Raw genomic sequence first — 25,574 nt, forward strand, 5'->3', positions numbered from 1 at the left:
ATACCAATGCTATTAATTGTGCAAAATTAATTAATTAAGTGGGACGTTTATTATATAAAAAAGCCGGATTTGAAGATAGCTGCGATTTATAGGAAATAAGATGGAAATGAAATGATACAACGGGGTTTATCCCTTATAAAGGGAGGGGGGAAAAATGACACTGTGTATGTACATAATTAAAAAATAAACGTTGGAAAATACGGGAAGGAAATTATACGGCTAAAACTGGAAATGGGAATATAATGTGAAATAAATTATGTAGATGTGGAAATGTTAGAAGGGGGAAAATCTGGACAACACTCTGTTGACAAAAGAATTTTAATTACGTAAAAACGAAAACTTTTGTTTTAAAAAAAACCCTACACACAACGAAATACTATAAAAATACAGACACTCAACTTTCATCTGCTCAGGATCGTAATGGAGTTTTTTTTAAAAAAAATCCCGCTGTCCTTTGTGGTTTTGGGTGGCCGTGTCTGTCCCGAGGGAGGAGGGGGGAAGCCGAGGACCACCGGCCCCAAGGATGGAGATGTCCAGGGCATCACGACATCCCCGGGAAAATGATGGGAGGCTGGCATGATTGTGCCATAGCACAGCGGATTTCCGGTCTCCTGTGTCCCTTGAGACGGCCGTGGGAAAAACATTAGGGGGCATCGTCTGTGGGCTTCCAGGGCAATACGAGTGGTCCTCGACTTACGACCATTTGTTTAGGGACTGTTCAGTTACAACGGCACTGAAAAAAGGGACAGGTGCGTTTTTCACAGTTTCACACTGAAAACCGTGAAAACGTTTGCCTGTTTGTTTACTTATTTTCACTGAAAAGTGAATTTTGCCAGTTTTTTTACTTATTTTCACACTGAAAAAGTGATTTCGACTGTTTTCACACTTATTTTCACACTGAAAGGGGGACACGTCCATTTTCACACTTATTTTCACACTGGAAACCGTGACCTTTGCCTGTTTTTCACTTGTTTTCACTGGGGGAGAAAGTGACTTTTGCCGGTTTTTAAATCTTATTTTTTCACACTAAAAAAGTGAGTTGCCTGTTTTTTTCACACTTACTTTTACACTGATAAAATGACTTGCCCATTTCCCACACTTATTTTCACACTGGGGAAAAATGACTTGTGTCCATTTTTACACTTATTTTCACACTGAAAAATACTTTTGACTGGTTTTCACACTTATTTTTACACTGAAAGTGAATTTTTCTCGTTTTTCACACTTATTTTCACACGAAAAAGTGGCTTTCGCCCATTTTTCATCCTTTTCCCATGTGATTTGAATTCAGACCAGCTGGGCAACTGGTTCATATTTATGACGGTTGCAATGTCCCGTGATCCCCTGTTGCAACCTTCTGACAAGCAAAGTCAACGGGGAAGCCCGATTCACTTAACGACCTTAAGAACAGCACTGATTCACTGTGGCAAGAAAAGGTTCTCCCACAGAGGCAAAACTCACTTCACGACTGTCCTGCTTAGCAACCTAAATTTTGGGCGCCACCTTGGTCGTAAGTCGAGGGCTACCTGTGTCCCTTGAGGAAATGCCACTTGGGCGCGGTGTGGGTCGGTGAGGACACAACGCGGACAGTGCGAGGCTGACACTTCTTCACACTCCTACTTGATTGGTTTGTGTCCTGCTCGAGACGGGGGCTGGACTAGAAGACCTCCAAGGTCCCTTCCAACGTTGTTATTCTGGACTCACCGATCTCCCGGTTGAGGATCTTCTCCTCCCGGTTCCCGACGGGCTCCACCACCTTCAGGATTGGCTGGAAGAGCCGCAAGTCACAGAGTCGCCGGGACTCGTCGAAGAATTCTTCCCGTTCGGCTTCCTGGGTCACCCCCACAAAGATGTAGGACGATTCCTCCTGGGGGTGGGGGGACAAAAACCAAGGGGAGAAGGAGTTGGGGGAGAAGGAGCCCCCTGTTCCTATGCAGGAGTCCTCGACTTACGACGATTCATTTAGCGGCTGTTTTCAGTTTCAACGGAACTGAAAGAAGCTGTCCAACGCTTGCGACCGTCAAAATTCAGATTTTTGGGAACTGACTCATCGCCTTGTCCCAGGGTCACGGGATCCCATTTTGGGACCTTCTGACCAGCAAAATCAACGGGGAAGCCTGATCCACTTAATAACCAGGGTACTAACTTATCAGCTGCAGTAATTCACTTAACAACTGCAGCAAGAATGGTCGTAAAAGGGGGGGGGAACTCCCAAGAAACGTCTCGCCTAACAACAGTAACTTTGGGCTCAACTGTGATCGTAAGTCTATATGAAGCCTATATGAACTAAACAGCTGAGCAATTCACTTAACAACGGTGGCATTTTACGGTCGTAAAATGGGACAAAAGATGCTTAATGAATGTCTGACTTAGCAACAGAATTTTGGGACTTAAATAGGCCTGCAGCCATCTTTTCTTGTGGGTCTTTGGCCTGCCACATTTTCCATTATTCTACGATGCTTTTTCTATGGTGGGAAAATGGGATTCTATGGAGTTAGATGCTAGGTAGCCATAACAACATTCTTTCTAGAAAACCAAGGTCATCCTTTCTCTCTGCACCTGGATGGGTGGGAACTGCCAGCAGGGCAGTGGGAGATTGGACCATGGGATGGGCTTGTGGGTGTGTGGATGCAAGATCTTGAACTTTCAATTGGGTGGGGGAAGCTTTCAGATTCGGGTTTCCCCAGATGTGCCAACATGGCTCTCTTCATAAATTGGGAACTTTTGAGGAATCCTTTGCCTTGGACTCTGATTTAATTTTGGATGCTATTTGGAACCCTGACAAGCCGGTTGCAGAGCCTCTGAATTCGGATCGCGTGACCACGAGGACGTTGCCACGGTTGTGCGGAAAGCAAGTCCCTTTTTTCAGTACCGTTGTAACTCTGAACGGTCGCTAAACGAACGGCTGTAAGTGGAGGACCGCCTGGTCCTGCGCCTTCGTCCACAAACCGAGGGAGGCGCCATTTAGCTCCTTAGCTCCCCTCTCCTCCCATAAATTAAGCGCCCCTCCCTCCTTTCGGTTTCCGGGCCAGGGGGCCTCACCTGCAGCAGGTGGAAGAGCGGATACTTCCTGGCCTCCTTGAAGAGGTCCTGCTTGATGCCGCGCAGAGTGGCCTCCCGCAGACACTCCAGGGTGACCACCATCCCATTGGGCAGGCAGCAGTCCACCATGATGCGGGGGGGCATGAGGTGCAGCCCCCATAGCTCCCCCGAGGAAGGCCGGGGCGGCATGGCCACCAGCGGGAGGGAGGGTCTCGGCACGTTGACGGAGATGCGGCTGGCGGTTAAAGCATCCCGGCTCACCTGGAAGGGGGGAAGAGGAGGAAGAGGAGGGTCGGATGAAGCCGATCTGGGTTTGGTTGGCGGGCTGCGTTAAGCCATGGCTTATTCCCATCGTTGGTTGTGTCAACGCAATGAATTGGTGTGGCCTCAGTGATGAGCCTGGATCTCACCTGCCTCCATTGTGACTTTTAAGAGGAACCAGGAGTCTGTATCTCCCTTCACACCCCACAGTGGCAAAGGAGGAAGAGGAGGAAGGGCGAGGAGGAGGAAGAGCAGGAGGAGGAAGAGGAGGAGGAACAGGAAGGGGGGGAAAGGAACAAGAGAAGGAGGAAGAAAGGAGGAGGAGGAGGAAGAGGAGGAAAGAAAGAAAAGGAAGAGGAAAAAGGAAGAAGAGGAGGAAAGGGAGAGGAGGAAAAGAAGGAAGAAGAGGAAAGGAAGAGGAAAAAAGGAAGAAAGGAGGAAAGGAAGAAGAAAAGGAGGAGGAGGAAAGGAGGAGGAGGAAAGGAAGGAGGAAAGGAAGAAGAAAAGGAAGAGGAAAAAATGAGGAGGAAGAGGAGGAAAGGAAGGAGGAAAGGAAGAAGAAAAGGAAGAGGAAAAAGGAAGAAGAGGAGGAAAGGGAGAGGAAAAAAGAAGGAAGAAGAGGAAAGAGGAAAAAAGGAGGAAAGGAAGAAGAAAAGGAGGAGGAGGAAAGGAAGAGGAGGAAAGGAAGGAGGAAAGGAAGAAGAAAAGGAAGAGGAAAAAATGAGGAAGAGGAGGAAAGAGATGAAGTGGAGGAAGTGGAAATGGAAGGGGAAGTGGAGGAAGAAAGGAAGAGGAAAAAATGAAGAAGAGGAGGAAAGAGAGGAAGTGGAAATGGAAGAGGAGGAGGAGGAGGAGGAAGAGGAGAAAAGGAGGAAGAAGAGGAGGAGGAAGAGGAGGAGGAAGAGGAGGAGGAAGAGGACTGTGGGGTCCTAGGTGCGAAGCTCGGCTCTTCTCTTACAGACATCTCATTACCCAACTAGGGAACGTCCTCAGTGATAGGAGGGAGGGGGGTTGGAGGAGGAGGAGGGGGGGGGAGCATCCAGGGACCACCCAGCTGAAGCCCCCCTCCCCTCCCCCATCCGGTCACCTACCCCGGCGGAGGGCAAGGCAGGGTGCGGGGCGGTGCAGCTGCGCCAGAGAGCAGCCCTTCTCGCGAGGGGCCGGCCGGAGCCCCCTCGCCAGCCAGCCTGATCTCAGGAGCCCACCACCATTGTCATCTTTGTGAGTGCGGTGCAACAAGCCAGCATCAGTTGCTACGGAGACAACAGGAGATAACAAAGAAGATTCAATAAAACCAAGGCATAAAAATAAAAGAGAAAAGAACTTAGAAATAGGTGGATTTCCTTAAGCGAGGCAACCCAGGGAGCTCTCGGCTGCTGTCGTTCCAGAGATACAGCTGGTCCTCGACTTACGACCAACGGAGCCCCCACATTTCCGTCGCTAAGCGAGGCGGTTGTGAAGAGGGCTTTGTCCCGTTTAACGGCCTTTCTCGCCAGAGATACGAAGGGAATGGCTACAGTTACATGGTTGTTAAGTGATGCCTTTGCTTGTCAGAAGGTCGCAAAAGGGGATCACGTAACATTCGGGACACAACAGCCGTCATAAATACGAATCGGTTGCTGAGTGTCTGAATTTGGGTCACGTGTGAAAAAATGGTCAGAAGTCAGAAAGTCCAGATGAAAAAGCATCTTTGGGATGATCCAAAGTTACTTTTTTCAGTGCTGTGGTCATTTTGGTCACTGAACGAACTGTCATAAGTTGAGGACTGCCTGTATTGCCTTGCCAGATTCTTCATGCTTTCAGCAAAGAGCTTCCAATGTCCTCAAAAAGTTCTTTAAAAAGGTTTAGAAATGATTCTGCCCCCGAAAGGAGCTCAAAATGGAGCGGTTCAGGACAGCGACCACAGGAAACGCTTAATGACCATTTGTTATGATGTCATCAAAACCTTCCTGAAATTGACCAGTTTTCAATTCCGTTGGGAAAACCCATGCGCTCTGTAAATTAGACCCTTGGAGATACCTGGGCTGAGAAAGACCGCCCCCCCCCCGAGGGATGAATTTGAGGAAGGGGTGCCAAAGAGCTCTTGCTCTGTTGGGCCCTGGGAATGAAAGGGTGGTGGACTAGAGGACCTCCAAGGTCCCTTCTGACTCTGTCCTTCTGTTATGGGTGCTCCAACAGTGGAGGTTCTCAAGAAGGGAACTGGGCAATCATTTGTCTGAAAGGGTACGGGGCCTCCTTCTCCTGGAGGGGGCTGGGCTAAATGACCTCCAGGGTCCCTTCCCACTCTGTTCTTCTGTGAAGGGTGCTCCAACCCTGGAGGTTTTCAAAAAGAGACTGGCAACTAAAGGGGGGGGTATAGAAAGGGTATAGGGCCTGAAAGGGTACAGGATCTCCTGCTTCTGGAGGGGGTGGGACTAGATGACCTCCAGGGTCCCTTCCGACTCTTGTTGTTCTGGGAAAAGGCTGGCTGGGAAACCGCTCTCTCTTGTTTTCCATCCGGATCTTTGGACTTGAAAGGCACCGATGGTTCCTCTTGCTCACCCTTCCTGCTTGCAGACCCCCCCTCTCCATTCTCCCCCCCCCCCCCCGTCTTCCCCTGGAGAGGATGCTCGAGGCAAGGGGCTTCTTCTCCTTGATGTCTGAAGGGAAGAAAACATCTGGGGCAGGGAATGAAAGGGGGGGGGTCCCCTCCTCCCTGGCTCCTCGGCTTATGGCGGGCAGGAAACGGGAGGGGGGAGGAGGGGAGAAAACAGGCATTGCGGGCGAAAGAAACCCCCCTTCCCGGGGAGGGGGTGTCAATCCTGCGATCAAGGGGGAGGACTTTTGGGGACCCCCTGGGAGGGAGGCATGGGGAGGGGTGGGGGGGGGGTGTCCAAGCCGTCTCCCTCCCTCCCTCCCGAGCCACCCTCCGCAGTTGGGCAAGGATTTCACCGGGGGAAGGGGGGGGGGGAGATGCGGGCCTGGCCGGGCCGGAAAGCTTCGCACGGCCGGTTCCCACGGATTGGGAAAGGGGGGGGGGGCTTTTCCTGGGGGAGTCCAGTATACCCCCCACGGGGGGGTCTGCGGAGGGGATCTTCTCCATCCCCCTCCCTCCCTACGGGGGAAAGCGCAGACCCGCAAGGAGGGGGAGGGAGAGAGACCCCCCTAAGCGGACCCGGGATGCGTCCTGACGTGACCAGACACGCGTGTTCCCCCCTTCCCCGATGAGCAACCCCGCTACTTACTCCGGAGCAGGCGGGCAGAGGAGAGGCGAGGGGAGGGGGCTGCCGGGGCGGCGGCGGCGGCTGCGTCACAGAGCTCGGCTCCCCCGCCGGACCCCGCGCCCGCCGCCCGGCATCGCTGCTGCTGCTGCTGCTGCTGCCGGCTGAGGCCGGGGAGGGAGGAGGGCAAGGCAGGCCGCGGGCAGCGGAGGGTCTGGAGCCCGGGGAGGCCGGCGCCGGAGGGAGCGATGCCCGCTGACAGCCCGACCCTCCGGCGCTGCGGACAAAGGCAGCGGCGCTCCGAAGCTTCCCGGCTCCCGCCGCCTCCGCCTCCGGGTCGCCTCCTCCCGCGCTGCTGCGGCACCGGGTCCCGTCCCGTCCGTCCCCCTCCCGCCCCCTTTCCCGGCAGAGCCGCTTCTGCAGGCGCCCCAGCCGGCTCCGGAGACGCCGATCGCTCGGCTGGCAGGCAGGGAGGAGGAGGAGGAGGAGGGAGGGAGGAAGCCCCGCCCGGGAGGGAGGGGGTCTCCCGCAGGGAAGGGCCCCCTCCCCCTGCTAGCCCAGGACCTTCGGCTGCCATGGGGCCGGGCGATGCCAGCTGCCTTGAGGCTTGATTGGGCTCCAGAGAGGGTCTTGGGGAGCCTGGGGAGTGGGAGGGCTGCCCTCGGTCTCCCCCAGCCCATGAGGTGCCTTCTCTGGGACCCCCCTTGGGAGGGAGGGGTCAGGCCGAATGACCCACAGATGTTTTGGGGATGAAATGGGGGGGGGATTCATCCAATACAACCTATAGGGAGCCCTGCCTCTAGTCTAGGCCCAGGGTTTGTGGGGAGGGGGCAGCCCCCTGAAGACCCCTCCCCTTCCACTCTGGTTTACCAATAGCTGATAGTGAAGGAGGCTGCCAGAAAGGCCGGAGGGGGCAATTTCTGCCCCCCCCATCTGTGTGCAGCACCCCCCCTTTTAGTTTCAGTTTCACTTTCAAGTCCAAGGTGTCCCTCTTCTCTGCCTGGGAGTTTTCCCTTTGCAGGGACTCTTCCAGCCCCAGCGCCCAGGTGCCTTTGAAAGCCTCCTCTAGCTCTGCAGCACGAGGGACTACAGGTCCCATCCTTCCCGCCCAGGGCAGGCAAGGTCAGCCTCTGGAGTTCCACCGCTTCCGACTTCAGTGTGGTGCGTGCTTTCTACACCAGTGTTTCTCAACCTTGTCAACTTGAAGATGTCCGGACTTCAACTCCCAGAATTCCCCAGCCAGCGAATGCTGGCTGGGGAATTCTGGGAGTTGAAGTCCAGACATCTTCAAGTTGCCAAGGTTGAGAAACACTGTTCTACACGCTTGCCACCCTGAATGATGTCATTTTGATCCACGGACGGTGCATTTTTACAAAACCATTCCCGCACTCCCTTCGCTCCACTTCTCTCACGGCCCCCCAAAACCCCCCCCCCACGCCCCCCCCAAAAAAAGAAAGTCCTCTTCCGTGTAATTTCCCTCTAAAGCCACGGAAGCCCCTGGGGTCCTTGCCCACTTTGACCAATAATCAAAGAACTTTGAGTGGGTTTTTTTCAGTGCTTCCCATTCAAAGTGTAGCTTTAATCCGGTCTATCAGCTGCTCCAGGGAGGTTGATGGGTTATTTTTAAGACTTTGTGGACTTCAACTCCCAGAATTCCCAAGCCAGATGTTTTTTCCCCCCTCTCTCTCTTATTTTTCTCAGTGCTTTCCGTTCAAAATGCTGTTTTAATTCTGTTTCTTAACTGCTCCCAGAGTCTAAAGCTGTCCCAGATTGGCCCCTTTAAGACTTCTGGACTCCAACTCCTGGCTGGGGAATTCTGGGAGTTGAAGTCCAGAAGTCTTAAAGGGGCCAAGCCTGGACTCTAGTGGTGAGGAAATCACGTCTTTGCCTGGGTATTTTAAGGCATTTATTAAAAAAAATCTTTCCCAAACCATGTGAAAAGTAGATGGACTGACCCCGTTTGAGCCAGCTGGCCACAAAAAAAATCCAGCATTTCCCAACCTCGAAGTTAAAACATCCCTTTGGAATTTGCAGGCCGTGGAAAGCAACTTGTGAGTCAGCCCCCAAAAATGCGGGTGGGGGGGAACCTCAGGGAATCTGAGTCCTTCCATCCCTTTTCTTAAAAAGCCGCCTTTATACGTGTGGAAAAAAACCCAGGAAGGTGTGAGATTTATGATCCCACCCAGGAATCCACCCGAAAGGTTGTGGAGCTTTTCAAGAAAAGACGGGACTTCCGTTTATCTTGGCCTAAGGGAGGGTGGCGTGTCCCTTTAAGGCTTCTGGACTTCAACTCCCAGAATCCCCCAGCCAGGAGTAGAAGCCTTCGAAAGGGCCACGATGGGATAGAGCAGTGTTTCTCAACCTTGGTAACTTGAAGATGTCCGGACTTCAACTCCCAGAATTCCCCAGCAGTGGTTAGGACAGTGTTTCTCAACCTTGTCAACTTGAAGATGTCTGGACTTCAACTCCCAGCATTCCCCAGCCAGCATTCGCTGGCTGGGGAATGCTGGGAGTTGAAGTCCGGACATCTTCAAGTTACCAAGGTTGAGAAACACTGGGATAGAGGCACAAACAAAACTCCTTTAAGGGACAGAAGGAAAAATGAAAAATGTTTTGAATGGAAAGCCCTCCCCCCCACTCCAAAAATAGCACTTTTTAAAAAAAAAATTAAAAGAACATCGAAACAGCAGAGCTGAATGGGGAATTGTGGGAGTTGAAGTCCACAGGTCTTCAAAGTTGTCGAAGTTGGACAGCCTTGGAGGGGGGGACACAAGGCCTTGAAAAGGGGATGAGACTAGAGGATCCCCCCCCCTTCCATTCCCTGGGCTTCTCTTTTCCTCTTTGCTGCCATGACAGTGGGGTGGGGAGAAGGCCCCCCCCCCCCACTATTCTGACCAGCCTGGCAGCCAAAGCTGCCCTCGTGGGCGAGATCCTTTGGGGCCTGTGGGAGTCAGGAAAGGCCTTTGGCCCTTCTGACTTCTGCGGCCTTGGTGGGTGTAGCCCCCCCCCTTTGCCCCCCACCCCATGAGGCGGCTGAAACAAAAGAGGCCGGACATTCCGGTCAGACCTTGAATCCAAGCCTGCAGAGGAAGCTGCCTCACCGGATGGGATGATGGTTAAGGGGGGGGGGGGGACGATGATGTTATCCCAGCCACAAATGAGACGATGCCTCTCGTCTGGAACTGGCTGCCCCAGTGGGCTGTTTTGGGGGGTGGAGGTGGGGGGGGGAGGAAGGGTCTCATAAAAACATTCTCTTGCTGGGGGGGGGGGCTTTAAAAGGTCTTATGAGACCCCAAATCCCCGAATAAATATAGGAGAACTTGCTAAATTTCCATACTTCTGTCGTCTTTGCAAGGCAGGTAACCCAAAGGAAGCAATACGCTTCGAGATACGAGATACGATATGAGATATTTGTCAACCCTTTTAAAACCCAAAATGCCCAAAATTCAATGTGACTCGTGTTTATGACGGTGGCAGTGCCTCCATGGTTAGGCGTTCCCCTTTTGCGACCTTCTGACAAGCAAAGTCAGAAGGGGAGGAGGGGAGCTGGATTCACTTTATGGGTTCACTTCGTGTGACAAACTCAACAACCGCAGGGATTCGCTTAACCGCGGTGGCGAGGAAGGTCGCAGAACGGGGCAAAGCTCGCTTCACAACCATCTCGCTTAGCAACAGCAGTGCTGGCCTCGTTTGTGGTCGTTAAGTGGACCAGTTGTTGGTGTGAATGCTGCTTATATTCAGGCCAGGGAGCCTCTCTCTGCTTTGGGCCTTTTATGACGGGGGGGGGGGGGGGATGAAAATCGGGGTATTGAGAGAGGCGGGGAGGACGGTCTGAATCGAAAACCGGCTTTTAATAGAGATTGGGGGGGGGGTGAACCAGAGGGGGGGGCAGGCAGCCCCTCAGACGAGGCCCCCACCAAGGCAGAACAATATAAAGAGCCCCCAACTTCCCAAGTCAACCAAACTCCCAAATGAAAACTTTTCCCAGCCTGTGGGGGGGAGACTCTCCTTCTTCTTCCTCCTCCTCGGCAGAGTCAGCTGTTGGGGTTCCCCGCGGTTCCCCAGCTGCGCCTTTCCCTCCGGTGGTCAGATGCCTCTGGGCCCCGGGGAGCCCCCCGGCCTGTTGGAGCGGCCTTTCTGGCTGGGCGGAGGAGGAGAGCGGGCGAAGTCGGCAGGGCGGCTGCCTGGCCCAGAGGGGCGGAGGGGGTGCCTGGCCTGAGGCGGCTGGCAGGGCGGCCGGGCGAAGGGTCTCTTGGAGCCTTGGCAGGAGGAAGAGAGGAGCCAATTAGGAGGAGGGGAACGGGGGGGGGGGCTGAGCCCCGCTTTCTCTGAGCTTCAGGGTGACCTCATAACAGCCCCCACCCCACCCCCAGGCAGGCCCTGCGCTGGATCAGAAGAGCCTCCCTTGCTAAAACTCCTGCTGCTGCCACCAAAACTCCAGTCCTACAGGCGCACACAGCAAATGCATATTCCTTCACTCACTCACTCACCCCATCCTCTCTCTCTCGCTCTCTCTCTCTCTCACCTTTCTGACTACCCTCCTGTTTTCCTGCTGCTCGCTCAGACCCTCGGAGTGTAGCTGCAGCTTTGGGGGCAGTTCTCTCTGGCCGGCTCTTCTTCAACGCAGGGGAGGCATTTTCAAGTCCTTCTGATTCAAGTGTTTTGTCCCCTGTAACAAAATACACACACACACACACACACACACACACAGACAAGGACAGGGATCCAAAGAAATGAAATAAAAATCAAGTCCAGAATGGTATCGGGTCTCCTGCTTGGGCGAGGGGGTCGGACTAGAGAACCTCTAGGGTCCCAGCCAACTCCCTTATTCTGTCCTGTTATTCTTTCTGTGACCCCGTGTATCCATCTCCTCAAGCCCAAAGAAAGGAATGTTACACAGGATCGCCTGTCCTGGGCAGGGGGTTGGACTAGAAGACCTCCAAAGCCCCTTCCCAGCCTAGGCGTCTCCTCTTCGCTCTGGAGTCCCCAGTTTCTGCCGAGGGGTTTCCCAGCAGCAGGGAGGCCGAAGGAGGGCAGGGCCTCACCAGAGCCAGGAGGTCCTTCGGGGAAAGGCTGCCCAGGGGCTGGTGGTGGGCAGGGGTGGCTCCTCCCCCAAGGGGAGGGGGCTTCTTAGCTGGTGGGGACTGGCTTGGTCCAAGACCACCTTCAAGCCTAGGAAACTGCCAGGACAGCGGGGATCCCCCGAAGGGCCAACGCTGTGACTTTCTTACCAACCGAGGCAGGAAATGTGGGAGAACATTTTTTACGTCTCTTCCTGGCTGCTGTTTTTATTTTATTTATTTATATTTTGCCTTTCTCCCTCCAGGAGCAACTTTTTATAGTGTTTTTAATCTGGGTTGGGTTGTTTTTACTTTGTCAGCCGAAGTCGGGGTAGATGAGAGGCCAAGGGAGGGTATCAAATACACAAAGGCCCAAAGGCATCGGGGACACAGGCCAAGGCCCAGAACGGCTGCCCCCAAAGTCTCCCCAGTCGACCCACCTGCCCTTCTCCACCTCTGCCCCGACCAAGAGACCCTCTCTCTTTCCGTGCACACAGCTCATCCTAGGCCCAGCCAGCCAGCCCGAGGCACGGAGGACGCTGGCAGGAATTGGGTTTGGCCGGTCCAGAGGAAAGAAGGACTCGGGGAGACATGATAGCAGCTTTCCAGAATTTGAGGGGCTGCTGCCCCAAAGAAGGGGGGAGGGTCAGCCTATTCTCCAAAGCACCAGAGGGCAGGAAAGGAAGCCATGGGTGTGTTTCTGAGGTACACCGAGAGCTTATGCGCTGAAGACAAATGCCTTGTGTGTCCAATCTCACTTGGCCAAGAAAGAATTATATTATTGAGAAAAGAAGCAACCTTGAATTAGATGCAGATGGAGATGAACAGAGTTGGAAGGGGCCTTGGAGGTCATCTAGTCCAACACCACCACCACCCCCGCCCAAGCAGGAGACCCTACACCATTTCTGACAGACCAGTCGCTTCTTGGAAGCCTCCAGTGATTAAGCCCCCATAACCTCTGGAGGCAACGTCTGTTCCGTTGGCTCTCACAAAAATCAAGGAGACGTTTCCCAGCAGCGAGAACCATTAACCAGTGGGACAGAAGCTGCCTCCAGAAATTGGGGGGTTCCCCATCACTGGAGGTCTTTAAGAAGAGCCTGGACATCCTGTGAACCCCCTTGGTTGACCTCCAGGCATTTGACCCCCAGGAACAGCCGAAAGCCGCAGAGCATCTTCGGCTTCAGGGACAGAAAAGGGGAGGGAGAATAAAACATCTACCTTTCGTAACACCGATGGTGGTCTTGATATTTGCATTGGGCTTCACTCCTGATATTTCACGAAGAAGCTGGAAGAGAAAGAAGAGGGTTTGCTTGCTGGAGAGCCGAGAGCAGTTTGCCCTCCCAAAGATCCAGTCAGCAGGCAGCCGAGAAGGGCAAATGGGTGCAAAATGAGGAGTAATACAATACAAGAGCCGAGTTGGAAGGGACCTTGGAGGTCTTCTAGTCCAACCCCCTTGCCTAGGCAGGAAACCCTATATCGTTTCAGACAAATGGATACCCAACCTCTTCTTAAAGACTTCCAGTGTTGGGGCATTCACAACACTGAGGGAGGCTAAGGAATGTTTGTGCCTTCCTCAGCCTCCCGCAGGGCTGGGCTGCCGTCACGTTGCCCTCCTTAAACCTGCCTTCCTCTTGGCTCACCTTTCCTGGATCCTTGCCGGAGGTTGTGGTGTTCTTATTCCCAGCCTTCGTTCCTGGAGTCCCTTGGACCGGAGGCCTGGAGGCCGCATTATTCTGCTCTACGGTACCAGAAAGAACCATGAACAGGTGGTGAGTTCCCTCAAGGAAGGGAGGGAGGGAGAGAGCCTGCTTTGTGCATTTCCGGTGTCCGATGATCCCATGTGGCACTCCCAACGTTACCTTTCAGGATGTTGCCTCCTTTGGGAGATTCTTTGTGCTTGAATCGGCTGTGGAACCCAAATCTCCTTATTCTCTCCTAGAGGGCAAAGGGAACGATATCGATAAGCTAATAAGAGTGAAGACATGGTTGACCTTTGCGGGTCATCTAGTCTAACCCTCTGCCCTAGCAGACCCTACACCATTTTTGACAGATGGCAGCCCAGTCTCTACAAAGTCACAGAGGTGGGGGGGAAAAAAAACCCCGGAGCAGCTAGCCGAGGCAGATCCCTTCCCCTCAAGAGCCTGATCTGCTTCTGAACCCACCCATCCTTCCTCCCTGGCTGAGCCCAAGTAAGAGAAACAAGTAGGTTTCGTTTTAAAATACTCAACGTTTGCCTTCTTGTTTGAAACACGCAGGAGGTCGCCTGGGGTTACTTAATGAAGTTAATAAAGGTGGGATACATGAATTCAAACACATGTTTGTGGGAGAGAAAAGGGGGTCAGTGCAAGTCAGGCAGCGTATAAATGTAATATATTATTTTGGGTTTGCTGGAGGCTGAGCTGGCATTTTTGTCCACCCTGCCAGCCTTTCCCAAGGACCCGAGATAGGCGGACGTAACCTTTTGATGGTGTTAGAAAGATATATATCCTCGCTCGCAGGAGGTGACTGTCCCAACAAGTAAAGCTTCCTTTTGTCACCATCCTCACAATCCTCCTCCCCTGGTAGCCCTTCCTCCTCCCCTCCTCCCCCAGTGCCACGTGAGGCAGAAGCCTTAATCACCGACCTATTTAAAATATGAGCAGCTTGCCTTGCAAGGCTGACTGCCGTATACCGAATGGGAGGATTCAGATGAGAAAATGAAAGATCTCTTCTGGGTTTTATTTGGAACAAGGTGGTTCAACTGCATTTTACTTGCTGCACCCCCTCGATTCAATGCACGGCTTAGAAATAGGAAATATAAATCAATGGATGGAATTTTGCAGATGGCCTTCTCCACTCTAGCCAGGCAGCCATCATGGCCGTAAAGAAGGAAGCAGAAATGGGTGGTTTTTAAAAAAGGAACGCGGGATTATTTTAACAGGCAGCCCCAAACAGAAAGCCTGGATGAGGGGAAGTCAGCAGGTGTTTTAACCAAGGGGCCTTTTCTCAGTGCTGAGTTTAAAAACCTCTCCATCTCTTTAAGAGGTGGGGTCAAATTACACACTCACTCACTCACACACACACACCTGGAAAATTGCTCTGCGGCTTTTACTGTGCCTGCTCTGACTCACTGTGGATTGTGCTCTTCTGATAAGGTATATACTATACAGCATATGGACAAATCAGCTGGTGGATTGTTTTTTTTTCCGCCTTTGTGAGTCTCCCTGTCTGTCACCAGAAAAACCTCTGTCAATCACAGGGCTGCAGCACACAGGAGGGGGGTGTCTCATTGGGGTCACGGGAGGCTGTCTGTCCCATTGAGGCTGCCCCCCTCTTTTCCTATTCTGTCATCATAGATTCCATCACAAAACCGCGGTAGACTAAAGCGCGCGCGATGAAAGCGCGTACGTGACATCATCACAGCGCGACGAAAACAGCACGCTGTGAGCGGTAAACTTAAAATTAATGCGTAAATCTAAACCTAACCCCCCCAAACCTAACCCTAATCCTAACCCTTAACCTAATCCTAACCCTAACCCTAACCCTTAACCTAACCTTAAACCTAACCCTAACGCTTAACGTAACCCTAAACCTAACCCTAAACCTAACCCTTACCTTTATGTGAATCGGCTTGCTTTAATTTAATTTTAATTTTAATTTAATTTATTTTTAATTTTATTTGTCGCGCTGCTGATGATGTCAGGTACGCACTTTCGTCGGGCGCGCTGTAGTCTACCGCGGTTTTGGCATGCCACGGTCATCATAACCTAGCCTGAATAGTTTTACTCTCCCCTGAAAAGGTGACGAAGAGATGACGCATCTTCTGCCTTTTCTTGGACAATATTGGGAAAAGGAGTGGGGGGAGCAGGGGGAGAGGAGACAAAGACAATGACGGGGGGGGGGGGGGAAGAAGTACCCAAAGTTTGTGGGTGCGTTTTGAGGGAAGTGAGGCCAGCTCTAACATTCTGGGTCCCTAAAAACCAAACTGCCACAAATCAGGCCTGGGACAAATAGAAAACAGTGGATTGTAATGGCAGTTCAGCATCTAGATGACGGGTGGCCACTGTGGACTTCAACTCCTAGAATTCTCCAGTTAAAGGGAATCGAAGTCCACAAGGCTTCAAGTGGCCATAACTTGGGGACTCCTCCTGGCCTGGATCCTGAAGAAAAGCGTGAGAATATATATGATGAGGACGGTTATTCCGGGGTGGGGGGGGTGAGGGGGGGAGAATTGCTCCGGTGAACGCAACCTTTGTACCGGAGTCCCATCCCACCTGGATGCTGATTTCTTCTGCTTCCTTGGCCATTTCCAGAGCCGCTTTGAGGTTCTGCTTCTCGCTTCGGCTCCTGAGCTTGGCCTGGAAGGGAAGGTTCGCATCAGGGCTGCGATTCGGGGAAGAACTGGCGGCGCGGCTGCTCCCAGGAGGCCAAAGGGACCGTTTTGTCAGGAAGGAATTATTACGGCTGGCCCCCCCCAGGGAGGATGCTAAGCCTTCTTCATCCTTTCCTGGGGGCTTCCCTTCTGTCCCCTGTTGGTTCTCAGCCCCCCCCCAGCCCACCCCCCGGAAATGAGGTGGCCTGGAAGGAAAGGAAAAGCCTGGGGTGGGGAGGGAAGGATGGGGACAGAAGCCGGCCTGGTTTCCTTTGGGCTCTTCCCTTTTTTCCACACAGCTGGGGAAAAACTGAGTTTACCTTAGGGAGAAACGTTGTGGCTGTTGCGACTGTTGTGTTAAAAAGGACACTCGAGAGAGAAGAATGGGTGGGTGGGTGGGTGAAGGAGTGGGCCCCAGTTCATACAGGTAGTCCTCAATTTATAACCATTTGTTTAGTGATGATTTGAAGTTACGCCAGGACTGAAAAAATGGTTTTTCATACTTTCGACCATTGTGGTCATCTGATCAAAATTAAGGTATTTGGCAATTGACTCGTATTTATGACGGTCGCAGGGTCCCCTCTTGCCACCTTTTGACAAGCAAAGTCAACGAGGAAGCCAGATTCACTTAACCACCGTGCCACTGACTTACCAGCTGCAGTGATTCACTTAACGGCTGGGGCAAGAAAGGTCATAAAAAAAGCTAACTTTAACAACAGAAATCTGGGGCTCACTTGTGGTCGTAAGTCAAGGACTACCTGTAGAGTGCCTGCCTGCCAGGATTAATGTAACGAAGCACCCATTTTGCTCGTTCCCCACCCTCTTGCAAACTCGGGTTTGTGTGTGTGTGTGTGAAGCCTACCCCTTCTCCTTTTATAAAAGCTCCAAAGAGTTTCTTGTCAATCACTCTGGGCAGAGAGAGAGAGAAGGGGAGGGGGCTGTTTTGTACCAGGACAGAGTCTCAACTCATTGAGTTAAATAAAGGAAGTCATGTGACTTAAAGGGCCGGAAAGACATTCAAGGGAGTGGTCTCCCTTGAGACGGTGCCCTGGCAGCCCACCCAGAGTTATCGTTCACAGGGAAACCTGGGGGAACTCTTGGTGTGCTGGGTCGGAATAAGTCAGCGGTCGTGGCTGCCCACAAAGTACAGCCGTAAGGGATTAGAAAGGAGGCCCAGGAGGTGGAAGTGGCCTTACAGACCAAGGAATCAAAATATCATCAAAACAGGGCAGGGGGTCTCCAAACGTGGCAACTTGTGGGCTTCAGCGCCCAGAATTCTTCAGCCAGCCGTGCAGCCCACAAATTTTTACAGTTGCAAAGTTTGGAGTCATGGACCACAATTCTTTGCAACCAGCTACAGATCCGTGTTGAGAGTCACCTGCTGGGCAGGGCTCAGGGAGGGGCGCCAGCTCTGTCACTTCTGTACGGGGGTTGCGATGCCACACGCACACATGTGACAAAAGCCTCGGGTTTAGTGGCTTGCTTCGCAAAGGACCCCTCAAGCAAAGCCCCTCTTACCCCGGCATTTCCTTCCGCCGGTGGCTCCCCGTAGTTCTTCAGCAGGGAGGCAGAGATCCAAGCGCGGGTCACGGAGTGGCCAAAGAAGGTCACGTGGTACTTGGACTAAACCGGAAGGAGAGGAGGGTCAGTGGCCATTTTGGGGAGAGGCTGCCTGTCCCAGAACGGGAGCACGAGGAAAGGGGTGTGTGTGTCCTTGACTGGAGCGAAGATACAATGATCTTTGCAATGAAAATCATGGAATAAGAACCAGTCTAATTGCCCAGTTCCCCTGCCCAGACACTGCTTGCCTGTCCCCGGTGGGGGGGAACGTGAATCTCCTTTTGGAAAGGGGGCACTTGCCTGGCACCCACTCCTCCATTTGCCTTTGGGGCCATTTCATTGGCCTCTGGCTGCCTTCCATTTTTTATTCACCCTTAGCTGTTTGCAGCTGGGCTTCCGGCACCCACCTTTTCCAAGGAATTCCCACTAGACAGAAGTCTTCTCCTGCAGGGCCCGATTGTCATGTGTGACCACATGTGTGGTGGGGCATATGTGTACAGAGAAACACGGCACGGGGCAAATACAATACTTAACAGGAAGTGAGTCTGCCTGGGAAGAAAACAGGAAGTACTCTCCAATGTCGGGGTCGGCTTCTATGATTCCTGGCCACCTAAGAACAGAGGCAGGAAGGAGAGCAGAAAACATTGAGCTGTGAGGATCCCAGGTCAAGTTTTAGTTCATTAATTAAATTCATTTTTTTTCTCTCTAACAAAAGAAAACGTTTTCCCTTCTTTGTCTGGAAAATCTCGAAAGCACCAGGGTGAAAATTTCACATGAAGTCATAATTTGCCTGCAAAAACTGGCTCCCTTCTTGGAGGAGAGGGCGACAGAGAACATCAGGCTGGCTTCTGCATCAGGCAGATAACTGCCTTACACGCAGCAAAGCTTACGGCTGGTGGTCCTCGACTTATAACAGTTCATTTAGGAACCGCTCAAAGTTACAGCGGCCCTGAAAAAAGTGATTTTACACTTAATGACGGTTGTAGCATCCCCATGGTCACGTAATCAAGATTCAAATATTCTGAGTCATGTTATGTCCTGGGGGGGGGGGGGTTTCACACGATCCCCTTTTCGGAGCAGCAAAATTAACGGGGGAAGCCAGATTCACTTAGCAACCGTGTTACCCACTTAACAACTGCAGCAATTCGCTTAGCCCTTGTGGCAAGAACGTTTGGGAAATGGGCCAAAATTCACTTAAGTGCCTCACTTTCCAACATAAATTTGGGGGAAGAACGGTGGTGGCAAGTCGAGGTCTGCCTGTAAGGATCAAGAAGAACCGAAGTCTTGATTCAGAGCTCCGGCCTGTCATTCCACCAACTTTTTAAAAGCGCTGAGAGAAGGTCGAATGCAGGCGGTGTTGATACAAAACACTCAACCGGCTCCGCCAGCAGCTGCGGTTCTCCAACCGGCAAAGCCTCAGGGTTCCCCTTGGCTACCTTGGTTTCTGTTGTGGTTGCTGGGGCAGTTGTGCAAATCCAGCCTGTTTGTCAAGTTTGATCTAGCCCACGGAGGCAGGAAACGGATTAAATCCAGCCAGCGAGTCAAGTACGTTGCACGAGCCCCAAAAGACTCCGGAAGACATTTCTGCAAACCACAGTTTCATACGCCGGTCGCTTTTTGCGGTGCACCACAATCACACCTTTGCGGCAGCACTGGACATAGCAGTGGACTTATAGCAATAGCAGTAGACTTATATACCGCTTCATAGGCCTTTCAGGCCTCTCTAAGCGGTTTACAGAGAGTCAGCATATTGCCCCCAACAACAATCTGGGTCCTCATTTTACCCACCTCGGAAGGATGGAAGGCTGAGTCAACCCTGAGCCGGTGAGATTTGAACCGCTGACCTGCTGATCTAGCAGTAGCCTGCAGTGCTGCATTTAACCACTGTGCCACCTTGGCTCATTTTAGAGAGACATCCCCGTCTCTTCCCTGCTGGAGCCGGGGGGGGGGTGGGGAGCCAGGTGGAACCCCCCTCTGCTTCGGAAGCTCTGGGGGAATCCAGCTCCCCCTACTTGCCTCACAGGATGGGGAAGAAGGAGGGAGGAGGAGGAAGAGGAGAGCTTAACGCCACATCATCACCTTCAGCTGGTTTAAGAAAAATAACTTAGTCCTCGACTTACAACAGTTCGTTTAGTGACTGTTCAGAGTTACAATGGCATTGAAGAAAGTGTCTTATGATGTTTTTCCCCCCCCACACTTATGACCATTGCAGCATCTCCATGGTCATATGATCAAAACCAAGACGATTGGGAACTGAATCGTATTTATGATAGAATAACGGAGTTGGAAGGGGCCTTAAGAGGTCTTCTAGTCCAACCCCCTGCTCAAGCAGGAGACCATTGCAGGCCAATGGCTGCCCGGTCTCTTCTTAAAAATCTCCAGTGATGAAAGCAGCCCCAACTTCTGGAGGCAACTTCTGTCTCGCTGGTTAATTGTCCTCCTTGGCAGGAAATCCCTCCTCAGTTCTAGGTTGCTTCTCCCCTTGATGAGTCCCCAACCATTGCTTCTATTTCCTGCCCTCTGGTGCTTTGGAGAATAGGTGGAGCCCCCCTTCTTCTTTGGGGCAGCCCCTCAAATACTGGAAGGTGCTACCACGTCCCCCCCTAGTTCTTCTCTTCTTTAAGACTAGACATGCCCAGTGGCAAAGCCCCAGAGCCACCTGATTCCCTCTTGTCACTTTCCAACAAGCAAAGCCAATGGGGAAGCTGGACTCACCTAACAGCCACGTTATGACTGAACAACTGCAATAGCAATTTAGCAATAGCAGTTAGACTTATATACCGCTTCATAGGGCCTTCAGCCCTCTCTAAGCGGTTTACAGAGTCAGCATATCGCCCCCAACAACAATCCAGGTCCTCATTTCACCCACCTCGGAAGGATGGAAGGCTGAGTCAACCTTGAGCCGGTGAGATTTGAACCGCTGAACTGCAGATAACAGTCAGCTGAAGTGGCCTGCAGTACTGCACCCTAACCACTGCGCCACCTCAGCTCCTTGAACTGTGAACTAAGAACTGTGGCAAGAAAAGTCGTAAAAGGGGACAAACTCACTGAAAAACTGCTCTGTTCAACAATAGAAATGTTGGGTTCGGTGGTGGTTGTAAGGTGAGGACTACCTGTTCTTGGACCAGGAGCCATTGCCACAGGAAAGAACTTTCCGGGGGGGGAAAAATGCAATTTTACTAAATAGGTGTGTGTGTGGGGGGGGGGGTTTCATCTCTGAGAAAATTGCAGGGGAGCAAAGCCAGCAGTCCTGGAACCTTAAGGTGGGGGTGGCCATTATAATTTTGAATTTCCAGAAGGTTAACCGATGCCACTTTTCAGAGACAGTCCTGCTCTGAAAAGCTTTGCCCTTAGCGTTAGGGACTTAAAAATCAGAGCATGAACATGAACATGAACATGAGCCAGGGTCTTATATGGATTTTTGCTCCAAAAGACACGTCAGGGAAACACAGAAGCTCTTTCGTACAATTCAGATACATGGCAGAGCTTTGCAAGGGAAAGCAGGGGAGAAGCGTCCCTAGGCCGCTCCCCCCCTTTCTAGGGGTCCAGGAGCCCCATTTCTGGCTAGTCCTCCGCCAGAAGAGCTGCAGCTGCTGCATTGGCCAAGGGCACTGCAAGGAACGTGGCCGCTGGGCCTCTCCGTCTCAAGAAAGGGACGGCTGTTGAACAGACCCCGCAGGAGGAGGCCGAGACGGGTGGGAGTTTTGGAAAGATTCAAGGTCAGGCTCCTTCTTTAAAAAAAAAAAAGAAAGAAGCAGAGAGACTTTTCACAACGGTGGTGCAGCGTGCACATAACACACTCACACACACACACTCACACACACACACAGATGCCATCCAAATGGGAGAGGAAAAGAGAGGGAGGAAAGGGCTGTAGGTTCCAATGGCTGCTGATTTCAAACTCGTAAGTGTAAAACTTCCTGAGATTAAGGCCATAATTTCTCCATGCCTGTAGATTTGATGGGGTCTTTGTATATAAAAAAGAAAAGAAAGACATTCTCTCTCCTTGCTAATTCAGGGCCTTTCCTCCACCCTACCCTGACACTACCTTGGTGCTCTGCCTATTCCCTAGTCAATTCCTCAACCCACTGTTGTCAGGGAGCCTGGTCAATTTCATAATCCATCTGAGGATGCCAAAATAAACCTCCATTGCGTACGGAAGGCTTTTTCCCAAGCAGGATCCCCCCCACCCCACCCCTCACCGGTAGAAAAGACAATGCAAGAGGCTGGCATTCAGCACTGTGCAGAAACCACAATTCCCTTGAAATATTTCTCACAGAAAACACCCACACACCAAGATGGTTGAGGGACAAGAGCACCAAGAGGGTGGCTTGGAGCGTGAGTTGTGCGACTGCCACAGCGGTGGCACAATGAAAGTGGGAAAAGACCCAGCCTGGATGTGCCTTGGAACAAGCAGCCGGAGGGGGGTATCCTATGCTCTGTCTAACCCCCCTCCCCAATAACCTAGAAACAGGGAAGCCCCTCTGGGTGCAGCGTTTGTGCCCTCGCATGACCGAGAGGTACACGTAACACCCCCGTTGCCTTCATTTATAAAAGTCCCCCTTGCCATGTGCATCCTTCCTTTCTGGACTTTGGAAATACTTCTCCTGTATTTAGGAATCGGGCACGGCTAGTGAAAAGAAGGGCTGGGGGGGGGGGGGGACAGGGTAGCAATCTTCCGATATTAGAGGGGCTGCCCCAAAGAAGAGGGGGGTCAAATTATTACCCAAACCGCCTGAAGGCAGGAGAAGAAGAAGCAACGGACGGAAACTAATCAAGGAGAGAAGCCACCGGGGACTAAGGAGAAGTTTCCTAACAGGGAGAACCAATTGGAACAACTTGCCTCCATCCAACACTGGAGGTTTTCAAGAAGGGACTGGACAGCCATTTGACCAGGGTGGAATGAAGGTCTCCTGCCTTGAGAGTCCCGGGGGGGGGAGGGGGGATTGGACTAGAAGACCTCCAAGGTCCCTTCCACCTCTGCTATTCAGTCTAAATAATGACGGTTAGCATGCCAGTTGGTGTTGGGGGGGGGGGGGAAGGACCGTTTCAATGGGACGGGTGGATGTTTCTGCCTACCAGGGGTATCCATATTGCTTGGCCCACACGATGGTCCCTGGGAAATAAACGGCATAGACCACTTCGTCTTCGGCGCCCGACCAGGTCTCCTCGGGGACACTGCAGCTGTTGTACTGAAGGTCTGCAAGGGGAAATAAATATGCCCGATCAAAGGACTCCCTTATGCTCAGCTCCGCTGCCAGGAGGGATCCCAGGGACACATCGGGGCAGTTTTTCTGGCAGCGACGCGGACAGAGTTTTCCACGTCCTCTTCCTCTCCTGCTTTTCTTCCCCGGCCTGGACCTACAGCCCTGGGATTTCCTGGTGGTCTCTCAGCCCAGTTCTAACCCAGTCCAGCCGTAGTCAGCAAGGCCAGCTGAACGCTGCCCCAAAAAGAAGGTTTAGTTGGGCAAATGTATGGGCATTTCCCTTTCAGTCTGGAGTTAACAGATTAACAGAGTCGGAAGGGACCTTGGAGGTCTTCTAGTCCAACTCCCTGCTGATACCGGAAACCCTCGACCACTTCAAACAAATGGTTGTCCAACCTCTTGAGCTTAACCCGCAACATCTGAAGTCCTTCCACTGATTGATCGTTCTTACTGCTGTCAGAAAACCCCTCCTTAGCTCATTTCTCTCCCCTTCCTGTCTTGAATCCTCCTCAGTCAGGGCTCTGGATTGTGGTCAGCCACCCTGGGCTGCCTGGATAGCAATGAAGAGGCTCTTTTCTCCCAGATTCAGCCAAAGCCCCGGAATGACGTCTCTCTCCGGGCCTTACCCTTATTTAAGAAGAGTTCAGTCAACATGCTAGAGGCAGGAACATGCCCTTCGGCCTCCTCTGCGAGGTTTGCAAGCTTCAAATCTTCTGAAACAAGATTACTCGGGACTGAATCAGGACAGCCAGCCATGTGCCTCGTCCCTGGGGGCTCGGAAGAGCAGACGAACGGACTTGAAAAGGACCTTGGAGGTCTTCTAGTCCAACCCCCTGCTCAAGAAGGAGACCCTATACCAGGGATGGCGAACCTTTTCAGCACCGAGTAACCAAACCAGAATGCGTGCGTGTGCGCGCGTGCTGGTGCACCGCAAACCCGAAGACCAGCTTGCCGGTGTGGGTTTCCGGCGCTCCAGCACGCATGAAAATCAACTGGCCGGCGCACATGTGCACGCCGAAAAACCGGAGACCAGGGGGCCAGCACACGCGTGCACACCACCCGGCTGGTCTCTGGCGCTCCGGCACATCTGAAGACTGGCATGCATTCCCACAGAGAGGGCTCTGCATGCCACCTCTGGCACAAAGGTTCGCCATCACAGCCCTAAACCATTCTGGACAAATGGTTGTCCAATCTCTTCTTGAAAACCTCCACCCACAACCTCTGGAGGAGAGTTTCCCGCTTGTCCACGATCAGAGATACTCAGCCGAAAAAAAAGGTTTTCGCTTAGTTGAAAGAAAGGAAGCCTCCCCCACCCCCAGGCCCCTCTTGGTCCCCCAACCCCACCCAGAGGCTTGTCATTTCTCCTCCTCTACCTGGATTCTGGCTGCAGGACCAGTCCTCGGGCAGGGCTGACGGATCCACATCGCTGCTGAGCCTCCGCCACTTCTCACAGCTGGGGTAAGAACACTGGACCCAAGCGGTACAGCAGCCTAGGGCCAGAAGAGGGTCAGGAAACGGGTCGGCCATAATCCGAAAAGAAATGGATGTGCCAGGCAGCTGTTCAACCCCGGGAAGAAAACCCCCCTTTGCTGGAATTGGGGCTGGACGGCCACCTGTCAGGGATGTTGCAATAAGAAGATTCCTGCCCCGGGGCAGGAGGTCAGATGAGATGGTCCTCATCCCTCGGCTCTCTTTCACCACCTGCAACCCAATTTTTTCCCCTCTCTGTAAGCATCACCTGCCCTCTTCCTCTTCCTCATCTTTGTAGGTTACTTTATTTATATGCATCTATTTTTTTCTCAGTTGGAGGTTCTGTCACATAATTATCCTATGCGAGGCCTCCTTTTTATGCTTCCTATTACTCAGACTCCCCACCCTCCTCTCTCTGACAAGATAATAACTTTCACTCTTTCTAAGCAGCTTTCTCTTCTTTCCACTTTCATTCCTTCTGTGGAGACATTAATTACTGTAATTGTCTTATCTCTTTTCAAAGAGAAGTTATAGTTTCTCTCCTTGTGGTTCGACTTTTACTCCAGTTCCCTCCACTCCTTTCATGCCCACCTTCCTCTCCCTCCCTCCCTCCCTCCCTCCCTCCTTCTTTCCCTTTCTTCCTCCCTCCCTCCCTTCCTTTTCTCCTTTCCTTTCTTCCTCCCTCCCTTCCTTTCCCTTCCTTCTCTCCCTCCCTCTTTTCCTTTCCTTCCTGGCATGGCATTAGCTTCTTTAATTAAATTATGCCATGGTCCTTTCTATGCTGCCACTGTTTGTATTCCCCAGGCCCTCCAGAGCACCTTCAAGCCAGCCTCCAATACGGGCAACTTCAAGCACAGAGGACACCTTAGGAGGTGGTGGGCTGACCCTCCAGCTAACTTACTGAGAGTGCAGAACCCCCCCCCCCAATCTACGGGCTTATTTATTGGGCGTGTGGTACTTTTCAAACCATCCCAGTGTTTGCAACAGAGGACAGGAAGGCTACTTAACCACCAAGGACCCAGCCCAAGAGGTCAGGCAGAGCAAGAATTTCTGTTAATGAGCAACAGACCGGTTTGAATCCAGTCCCTCCTGGAAACCGTGGCTCAGTGAGTTCAGTTTGTGGAGCCACCCAGGAATCGACTCTCTCCCTGGGATCGCAGGTGTCTGGATCTACTCCAGCAACAGGCACCCCTGGAACTCCCTCCCATTCTGCCAGCAACAGGCACCCCTGGAACTCCCTCCCATCCCTACAGAGCTGAAACCCAGCCTGGCTACCAGGCGTCACTGGTGGCATCTGCCCAACCCCTTCCCCTTTGCCCACCCTCCCCCTCCCTGAAGTCCTCCTGGAACAGAGGCAGAGTTCAGCTCACGGCCGCCACTGCCACTTCCTCCATCCTCCTCCTCCTCCTCCTCCTCCTCGTCT

General features: G+C 52.4%; 2 protein-coding genes across 4 annotated transcripts in view; both read right to left on the reverse strand.

The window, feature by feature from the left end:
• Positions 1–6,951, reverse strand: part of LOC116522496 (phosphatidylinositol 4,5-bisphosphate 3-kinase catalytic subunit alpha isoform-like) — a 34,325-nt gene extending 27,374 nt beyond the window's left edge. The window contains exons 1-4 of the mRNA XM_032237415.1: positions 6,528–6,951; positions 4,395–4,556; positions 3,043–3,303; positions 1,705–1,867 (exon numbers count right to left, since the gene is read on the reverse strand). Coding sequence (XP_032093306.1) covers positions 1,705–1,867; positions 3,043–3,231 — 352 coding nt within the window. The 5' untranslated portion in view covers positions 3,232–3,303; positions 4,395–4,556; positions 6,528–6,951. The remainder of the gene's footprint in view (positions 1–1,704; positions 1,868–3,042; positions 3,304–4,394; positions 4,557–6,527) is intronic.
• Positions 6,952–10,354: 3,403 nt separating this feature from the next.
• ZCWPW1 (zinc finger CW-type and PWWP domain containing 1) lies at positions 10,355–24,731 on the reverse strand. 3 transcript variants are annotated; one of them, XM_032237241.1, is made up of 10 exons: positions 24,055–24,731; positions 22,554–22,674; positions 18,009–18,084; positions 17,433–17,537; positions 15,817–15,900; positions 13,423–13,498; positions 13,204–13,301; positions 12,782–12,848; positions 11,029–11,172; positions 10,355–10,762 (listed from the first exon to the last, which is right to left on the reverse strand). In XM_032237241.1, the coding sequence occupies exons 1-10, from the start codon at positions 24,359–24,361 to the stop codon at positions 10,590–10,592; spliced, it is 1,251 nt and encodes a 416-aa protein (XP_032093132.1). In that variant the 5' UTR covers positions 24,362–24,731; the 3' UTR covers positions 10,355–10,589. The 3 variants fall into 3 exon arrangements, with proteins under 3 accessions (XP_032093132.1, XP_032093134.1, XP_032093133.1); XM_032237243.1 differs by lacking the exon at positions 24,055–24,731 and adding an exon at positions 23,308–23,616; XM_032237242.1 differs by lacking the exon at positions 15,817–15,900.
• Positions 24,732–25,574: the final 843 nt, after the last annotated feature.

This window comes from Thamnophis elegans, chromosome Z, assembly GCF_009769535.1.
Source record: "Thamnophis elegans isolate rThaEle1 chromosome Z, rThaEle1.pri, whole genome shotgun sequence".
NCBI lineage: Eukaryota > Metazoa > Chordata > Lepidosauria > Squamata > Colubridae > Thamnophis > Thamnophis elegans.